Source organism: Notolabrus celidotus, chromosome 12 (genome assembly GCF_009762535.1).
Source record: "Notolabrus celidotus isolate fNotCel1 chromosome 12, fNotCel1.pri, whole genome shotgun sequence".
In the NCBI taxonomy this organism is placed as follows: Eukaryota; Metazoa; Chordata; class Actinopteri; order Labriformes; family Labridae; genus Notolabrus; species Notolabrus celidotus.
The window spans coordinates 13,379,329-13,387,885 of NC_048283.1; the positions used below are offsets into that span (position 1 = coordinate 13,379,329).

The 8,557-nt window shown below is 46.2% G+C and overlaps 1 protein-coding gene across 3 annotated transcripts; it reads left to right on the forward strand.

Moving 5' to 3' along the window:
- Window positions 1-74: 74 nt before the first annotated feature.
- On the forward strand, window positions 75-7,756 carry pianp (PILR alpha associated neural protein). Of its 3 annotated transcripts, XR_004633204.1 has the most exons (6): window positions 75-170; window positions 842-898; window positions 1,087-1,505; window positions 1,918-1,996; window positions 5,438-5,872; window positions 6,245-7,756. XR_004633204.1 is itself a non-coding variant. In XM_034697333.1 (5 exons), the coding sequence occupies exons 2-5, from the start codon at window positions 888-890 to the stop codon at window positions 5,586-5,588; spliced, it is 660 nt and encodes a 219-aa protein (XP_034553224.1). In that variant the 5' UTR covers window positions 75-170; window positions 842-887; the 3' UTR covers window positions 5,589-7,756. The 3 variants fall into 3 exon arrangements, 2 of the variants coding, with proteins under 2 accessions (XP_034553224.1, XP_034553225.1); XM_034697333.1 differs by having other exon boundaries at window positions 5,438-7,756; XM_034697334.1 differs by lacking the exon at window positions 75-170 and adding an exon at window positions 311-436 and having other exon boundaries at window positions 5,438-7,756.
- The last annotated feature ends 801 nt before the right edge of the window (window positions 7,757-8,557 follow it).

The following is an 8,557-nucleotide window of genomic DNA, read 5'->3' on the forward strand; positions in this document are numbered from 1 at the left end:
CTTGCCTTCCTCACATCGCTCTCTCTCTCTCCTCTCTGACTTTACCAGACTCTACATGTCTCCGTCGCCTCGGCAACCGATGCTTTTTTCCCTCCCTCACTTGCTCTCTGTGTCTCCCCCCTTTCTCTCTCTGACTCCCTCTCTCATTCCCTCTCTCTTCACTGCCAGAGGTAGGCATGATAACTGATATGTGTCGGAGCGCGTGTGTGTTTCTGTCCGTCTCTCTCTCTCTCTCTCTCTCTCTCTCTCTCTCGCTCTCTCTGTGTGTGTGTGTGTGTGCGTGTGTGTGCGTGTGTGTGTGCGTCTGTGAGTGACATTTCTGTGGCATTTGGGCAGCAGTTGTAGATAGGAAGTTACCTCTCCTCGCTCAAAGTGCCACATAGAGTGTTGGCTCCATGCATGACGCCTCTAATGATGATGAATGTGCTCCGCTCAGGTGTGTGTGATCTGTAAATGTGTGTGACAGAGCAGAACAGACAATGAGTGTGTACTTTTGTGTGTGTTTTTGAGCGCAGATGTGGATGCAGTATGAACATGTGGCGCATAATTGAGCGTTAAATTTAAAGTCCAGGGTTGTGAGTGTGTGTGTGTGTGTGTGTGTGTGTGTGTGTGAGAGAGAGAGAGAGAGAGAGAGAGAGAGAGTGTGTGTGTGTGTCCTCTAGAATAGTGACAGAGTTGGCTTCCTGCCAGTACATCTTGATGTTTTTCATGTTTACATGTCTTTTATCTGCTAACATTAAAGAAGAAGAATAAGAAGCTGGACCCTCCCCCTTTCTCTCCTTTTCTCTCTCCCTCTCTCTCTTTATCTCTCTCTCTCTTACCCCTCTGTCCTTCCACACAGAGAGAGATGATCGGAGCAGCAGAGTCTCAGTGAACAGAGCGAAGCGATGGAGAGATGGTAAGATGGAATATATCTGAGCTGAAGGAGAGATTTATGGGGGGGCAGATGCTTAGAATGTCTTTGTGAGTGATAGCTGGCATCATTTTCTGAGCTGATGAGGTCGCGCAGGGCGCCTGTAGACAAAAAGATAACTTCTCTGTCACTCCTCTATCTCTCATTCTTTTTCTCCTACACTTTTCTTCCAGCTCCATCTCTCCTGTCGCACGACTGACCGCCCTCCGCTGCCTCCTCTCCCTCCTCCTGGTTGCTCTGGTGACACAGCCCTCCACCTGTAACCGTGACGACAGAGAGGGCGAGGAGGAGCAGGTGGACGCCCTGTCGGTCCAGCTGTCTGTCACAACCCAGGTCACACCCACCCCTCTGTGGGCGGTGGTCTGGGGTCCAACTCAGCCTTTGGAGGATGAGACCTACCACTTCCTCTCCAGCCAGGAAAATGACCCTCTGCACCCGCATCCTCGCGGGAGACAACTGGAGGACAGCACTGCCACATCCGAGGAGTGGCCTTATCCCAGCGCGAGCATGCAGCCCAGAGAGGACGCACCGCTGGAGTCGAGAGACCAGGAGGGATCTGAGGACGGAGGAATGGAGGTGGAGTCTGAGGAAGGTGGGCATCTGGACTTGCACATGGAGAATTTCTAAATAAAGGTGTTCACGAGACACAGTCCATGTGAACACACACACACACACGCCACAAAGTCCTCCAGGGAATGAGCTGTCAGCAGGGTGAAGGCTGACAGGGAGCTGTGTGCAGCCGGCTGTGTCTGCGGCGGGGAATGCCTAATAAAGTTCTCATCACTCAGAGGCAGGAATTGGCCGCTGTCAGATTGTAAGATTCAGAGAAGACGTCATCACATTAGACTAAGAGTTGAGGCCAGTATTTCTACGCATCCAATTTCATATTCAGCTGGCCTCATTGATTTCTTCTGTTTTTCCGGATACAAATAGACACATGCATGGTGTGAGAAATTAATATGAGAATCTGAGAATCTGTGTATGTGTGCGCGTGTGTTTTACAGTGGATCCACAATTCTACGTCACCGTGACCATCTCATCCCTTCTGATCTTGACAGCAGTCGTCATAACTGCAAAACTCTGGTAGGAACCTAATCCCTGTATAATTTCTCTGTGTGTGTGCGTATGTGTTTGTTTTTATATTATTGTAAGGACCAATCCTTGACTGACAACCTTTCTTGGGAGGACGTTCTTCCTCATGTGGATATTTTGCAAAGTCCTCTCAGAATGACACACTGGGATGATCTCCTTTGGCCCTAACCAAGATATTCTGAATTTTGAAGTCACATCTCAACTCTCTACTCTCTTCTGATGCTTCATTTCATAATCAGTGGAAATGATAGTCCATGTAAAGAACTGTCCTCACAAAATATTGAAGACATGTACGTGTGTGCTTGTGTGTGTATACAGTCACATCATTTAAAGTGAATTCTGCTGAATGAGTGTGAATGATACTCTGCCAGTATGAGCTGGACACCTGTCTTATAACAGGGAGGACTATACTGACTTCCTGAAGATTTCTTTTTAAGTAAAACTGAACAAGATGAAGATGTGATCATTTTTCAAGTTTTGGAATTGGACACTTAAAGAGAAAAGGTTGAATCTACAACTATTGTAAAGACGCTGTTCTTGTCTTTGTTCTAACAGAAAGTTAAATTGGGACATATTGATGTCAACAGTAGATTCAACTTGGATTAGGACCATCAGGTTAGGTCATGAGATCAATCTGAGGTGTCACAAGATGATAAGCAGGAAAAATATTCATATTACTTGGTTTTATTGGTTTATCTACAGATGTCAGTATGAACTTTGCCTTTAGAATTATCAGTCACTGTAAAATGGTAACAAGGACTGATTGCTTCTATTTTGATCGAGTTGTAATCCGTTGGTACATCCACACAGTGAGGAGGAATATCGAGTGGCATATTTTAATATTATCTGGCTGTGTGTAGGTGTTAGAGATTAGATTGAGCAATTTCTATTAAAGAAGGGGGGGTTTAATACTCTTAATGATTATTGAAGGCATGCCTGCTTGTATTAAATGATTGGTCAAGATGTAAACCTGTGGAGAGCGCCAGATGTGCCAGATGTTTGGGTGTCATTGAAGACCTTGACTATTGCATTTCAATCGTGCATGCTGCACATAATGAGTCGACACACTGTATTCCCTCTTGATAATGAGATCATATTCATTATAAATAAGGATTTAGGAACAGTATGGTATTCCTGGAAGTCACATGTTGCACAGATTTGTCATTTTACCATTGCACTAATTCCTCTAAGCATTAGTATGTGCAAGACAAAGGCAGACCTGTTGTCATGGCGATAAAATGGCTTCACTGATGTCAATGTTCTTTAACAGCCATTAGAGCTCTCCCAGCATGTAAACACAGGGTGGGGGGTAAACACAGGGTGTGGGTAAACACAGGGCGGAGGTTCTGCATGCGCTTCGTTCTCAGGCCTCGTAGTGAGTGCTCGCAGCACACATGGCCATTAGCCGGGAATGGGGAGTCATCTATGTGATGTAGTGGAGCACTGCCACGCTTTGCTGATCAAACCAATAACACCTCGTTTATTTGACCACTGGGACTCCTCTCCTTTCTCCTCCTGCTCTTCACACCCAGCTTTTTCTTCTCTGTCTTCATTTTTTCCTTCCTCACTAATCCATACTTGCTCTGCCCCCTTGTTACTGTAATTCTCTTATCTGCTCATCTCATTATTATATCATAATTTTACATTTCATTGCCTGAATCTGTATAATTTGTTCGTCTTCACATCCCTTTTTCATACTCTCGCTTAATCTGAGATTTGCTCCCACACCCCTACATTATCTCCCCTCACTCTCCCTCTTAAGTCTCCCTCTGTCCCTCCTCCTGCTGAGGGCTCCTTCCCCTTTGCCTCCTAGGGATTTCTTTTTCCCCCTCAGAATACCTGTGTCTCCCACCCTCTTCTCTCTACCTTCAGGTTATTTATCTTACTTCCAGTTATCATCATTGCCTCGCTCTAACACTGCCTGCCTTTGTACAGCTGGTACTCCTCTTATCTCCCCCGCCAGTCTCCCTATCTCTCCCAGCACTGCCAGTCCGGCTGCAGATCCACAGATAATCCCACAGCTTGCTGTGAGCTGATACACGATAAACCTCCCCTTTCTCTCTGTTGTTTCGATAACTTACTTCATCTGCACCCGCTGTGGAGAACAACCCCTCCTCTCCCCCCCCCCCTCCCCCCCCCTCTCTCTCCCTCTCTCTCCCTCTCTCTCTCTCTCTCTCTCCCTCTCTCTCTCCCTCTCTCTCTGTCTAACTCCCTCTCTCTCTCTCTCTCTCTCTCTCTCCCTCTCCCTCTCTCTCCCTCTCTCCCTCTCTCTCTCTCTCTCTCTCCCTCTCTCTCTCCCTCTCTCCCTCTCTCTCTCTCTCTGCCTGTGGATCCAAAGTGGCCTCGCATAAAAAAAAAAAAAAAAGTGAGAATTGCCGGGATTCATACTGGAGATATGGCAGCATCTCCCTCTCTATAGACTGGCTCATGCTTCAGTGTCATAAATGTGTAAATAACACCATGTGTTAGATGGAGAAAGTGCTGGGGATGGAGCGGGAGGAGGCTACAGATGGACTGAAATGATAGCCTATAGTGGAAATTGGCCACTGTCCAGTTCATTATGATTATAGTGGAGTGGCATATGCGCTCAGTGAATTTCCTAGGCCTTAAAACCATCAGTGTGGCTAATGTTATCAAGCATGTTTGTGAGGGAGAGTGGAATCAGACAGGTGTTGCTGAGGGGAAATGAGGGTGCAGGATGGCTTTTATGGCTCCCAGAACACCTCCTGTAGGATGTCAAAGTATCCTTAAGAGCCTGAACCTGTGACTCCCGACTGAGTCTTCACCTTAACTCACTCTCCTTAGCACTATTTCCCTGCCTTGTTGCATCCTACCCACCTCACCCTATCTGACTCCCTCCCCTCCCCTCCCTGTTTCCTCCCCCTCTCCCTCGCTCTGCCTCACTCTCCCCCCTGACAGCGTTTTAATGAGTCCGATGAGTGCACTAATTCTCTCTCACAGTGGCAGTGTAATGTGTTCGCTGATGCTAAATGGCTCGCCTGTTCTTGATGCTCTCTGACTTTGTTTCTCCATCTCTCCCCTCCTCTTCCCCGTCTCTTCCCTTTTTTTCCATCTCCTTTTCTTATCTGCTCTTCTTAATTTCAACCTTCCGCCTCAATCACTTCCTTCTCTTTGTAACTTCCTCTCTAACCTTCTTTTACTTATCTATCTCTTTGAAACTCCAACTTTCTTTGTGTCCTTTAATCTCTGTTTCTATTCCTGTCCCACTTCCTCTTGGTCTCTTTTTAATGTTATGTTCTTTTATTCCTCTACTTCCAACTTCCTTTCCCCCCCTCTTTTTCACTCTCCATCCCTTTCCACTCCCTCTCCATCCTTATCCCTTCCTTTTTCAACATCTCACCAAATGTCTTGTCACTCTTCATCCCCTCCTCTTTCTCTCCATCCTTCTGTGGCACTATCCTTCTCTCCCAGTTATGATCGCAGCTGTTCCCAACATCCGCCCCCGCTTTCCCGTGGCGTGGCTCCCCCCCTCTCCCTCGCACTCCCTCGCTCCCTTGCTTCAGAGGACAGCCGGCAGACGCTGCACAGCACCTCCTCCTCCTTCACCGACAGGGAGAGGTAATGAGTCGCCTCGCCAGCTCGGCACAGTCTGGATATCTCATGACTCTAATTTGCATGTGTGTGCACCTTTGGATAAAGTTAGCTTCTTTGTGTGTGTGTATAAAGCAGTTTTCTTTTCCTTTTGTATGCATGAACATGGAGAATAATTGGACAGTAGTGCTATTCTCCAAGGAGTGCTCATGGCTGGAGTGTTGCTGTAAGAAGTATCCATGTTTTTAAACTCCCTCTCCAGATGAGTCATCGTGGGCCCAGCCGCCGTCCATGAAATGATGCTTTTATTTGAGGGTATTCAAAGTTAATCTCAATCAGGATAATAATAGTGCTCCCTCTCACTTCCACCTCCCCATCAGCTTTTCCTTCCTCCCTCTTCCGCCTTCTCTTCCGTCTCTTTTCCCCCCGCCGCCCTCTCGGTCCCCTGTGATGCAGCTTTCCGTTTGCGTGTGCACCACTTTCTCAGCTTCAGGCCTCTCTGCTCTACTTCTCTCCTTCTTCTTCTTCTCCTTCTTCTTCTTCTTCTTCTTCTTCTTCTGTCTTTCCTTTCGTCCTATCATCAGGGCTCCCCAAGCTTCCCACAACACTCTCCTCCTTCTTTTACTTTCCCCCCCTTTTCCTTCCCACTCTCATTCTTCTTCTCCTTCTCTGTCTCTGTCGTGTCAGGATCCCAGTAGTGAACCTCTGAGGTGACTGTTTCTCCATATGGTAAACATTTCTACGGGGCCTGAGGAGGAACATCAACATGACCAGAGGGTGTGCCTGCAGTGCCGTTTTATTTTCTCTGAAACTGTGAAATGAATTCAGGGATCCCAGGTATCCAGCCATCACAAAAACTCCTCGGCTCCCCGGAGGTCTTAAAAAAACAACCCAAACTCATCTTCCTGCTGCTCTCTCTCTCTTCCCTTCCCTTCTTATCCTCCTCTGTGTTCTGTGTTCATTTCTTTTATGTGGCTCTGCGTCACTGTAACCTGCTCCTTGTTTTCCATCCCCCCCGTATGGCCCCGAGCTCTGCCAAAATACCCAACAGCTCGGTGTTTCGACCTGCCTTGACTAATTCACAAGCAAGCAGTTTAACAGCCATGCAGAATCCCATTACCCATGAAACGCCCTACCTGTGCTTCCACAATTGTTTCCAATAACTCAGTATTAGATCTAATGCAGCAGACTGTTCTCTCACTCAAATTCAGTTCAGTGTAGCAGGCTGGTATCTGGTGTGTAAACGGTTAAAAAGCCATTCTCAGCATCTCCAAACACTGAACAGGGTATTTCACAAAGCTCATTGGCACAGCTCTAGCCAACAGGCAATGTGTTTAACATGTCACGCTCCAAAAACTGCTGTTTATCCCCCGCTTTGGGCGCCTGAAATGCAAATAGTGTGGCTTTTTCCCTCTGCAGAGTGTGCAGGAGTCTGTTTTGTTTCTCCCCCCCCTCATGATTTGTTCTCTTAATTATGTGGCTGACGCTCACCCTCTTTGTCGAGCACCCTTTGTTCCTGCTGGACTGTGTTGAGGTGTGTTAATCATAAAGAACCTCCACTGGTGGAGATAAAATACATACAGCACAGGGGTGCATGGAAGAGGCATTCCTGTTGAAAATCAGTGTCTCCCGAAGGTTTCTGGTGGCACACAACAAAGACAGATTTATGGCATCATGGAAATGAGCATCTGTAGACTGTATGCGTGATCAAAGGACTGACATTACTACTACAAGGATTTTTTCCCCCCTCGATGACAGCCAAGAATCTCAAACTGGAGGACAAAATCTACCATCATTTTGCTTCATATCAGTATCAAGAAACTAAATATCCAAAGGAAAGAAGTGCACAGAGAAGCATCTTTTCTCTCTCTCTCCAATGAATCTGCATGTATATAGTAAGAAAACCTGAGAGTTGCCTCAGATCTATTATTTATAAATGTCTATTTTATCTATAAGTGAGTGATATATTAACAAATCTTCTAAAGCCAAATGTCAGGTTGCGTTTTGCAACTTTTTTAAGCATCTTCCAGACATGAAAAACCCCCTGGATACACACATTTCCACTACAGACATAGTGCTGGTGGCTTCATGAGTGGCTCGTGCAAACCTACAGATATAAAGTCTTGTGATATTTAGTAGCATTCCTGTAGAAATGTGGTCTTTCTGTACCATGGAAGTTCAATAAAGACTGGCGTTTTAGCTCTGTGTCTGTTTATTTCTGTGCATGGTGAATGAATTCCCCTGGGAGCGATGCATTCTGCAATGCTTTATGGGATTGACAAAGCCTACACTGTGCATTTTAATAGCCACCCCTGTATCCTAATCTTTTTTCCTCCCCAAAGTGAACATTTAGTCCTTTGCCTTGCATTGATTTTAAAACCACAGGCTTGGCATTAAACAGTCCAGCATGTGCCAATCATGTTTTGAACATCGAGCAGCAGCTGAGAAAAGGAAGAAAAAGGCGGCTGTTTGTGTGTGAAGCTTTTCCTTATCTCCTCACCTCATATGGATTCCCCTCGCTTCAGAAAGATTAACAGGATGCTAAGCAAGAATTTCCTCTGTGTACACTTTTTCAAACAAATGTCAATAAAATCAAGGCGGGCGCAAGTTGAGAAATGCCACCCGAGTGTATTGAGATTCTCCATCAGTCTGCTGCACAGCCACCGTTTTCACATCTCCTCTGGGCATTTTCCTGATCAATCACAGTAATTGATTGGCTTCATTCCACTCTGAAGTTTTAATGATCCTGTAGTTATGAGACACATAGCGTCAGACACTGCAGCAATCTGTAAACACTGCTGATAAACACCAAAGCAGAAGTTAGGCGTGAACTCGTGTATGCAGAGTCATCGCTCACATGCTCACACCTATAATGAACACACACTTGTCTCACCTGCCACCGACAGAGAGGTGTACAGCTGTTAGAAGTCACAGCTTCAGTCTGGTAAAAAACTCCACCATTGAAGTTCAATCACAGCGTGTGAAATTAACACCCCTATT

Coding starts and splice junctions, on each gene's coding strand:
- pianp (XM_034697333.1), top strand. Junction 1,506..1,917: donor GGAGGTGGAGTCTGAGGAAG/GTGGGCATCTGG, acceptor TGTGTTTTACAG/TGGATCCACAATTCTACGTC. Junction 1,997..5,437: donor GTCATAACTGCAAAACTCTG/GTAGGAACCTAA, acceptor CTTCTCTCCCAG/TTATGATCGCAGCTGTTCCC.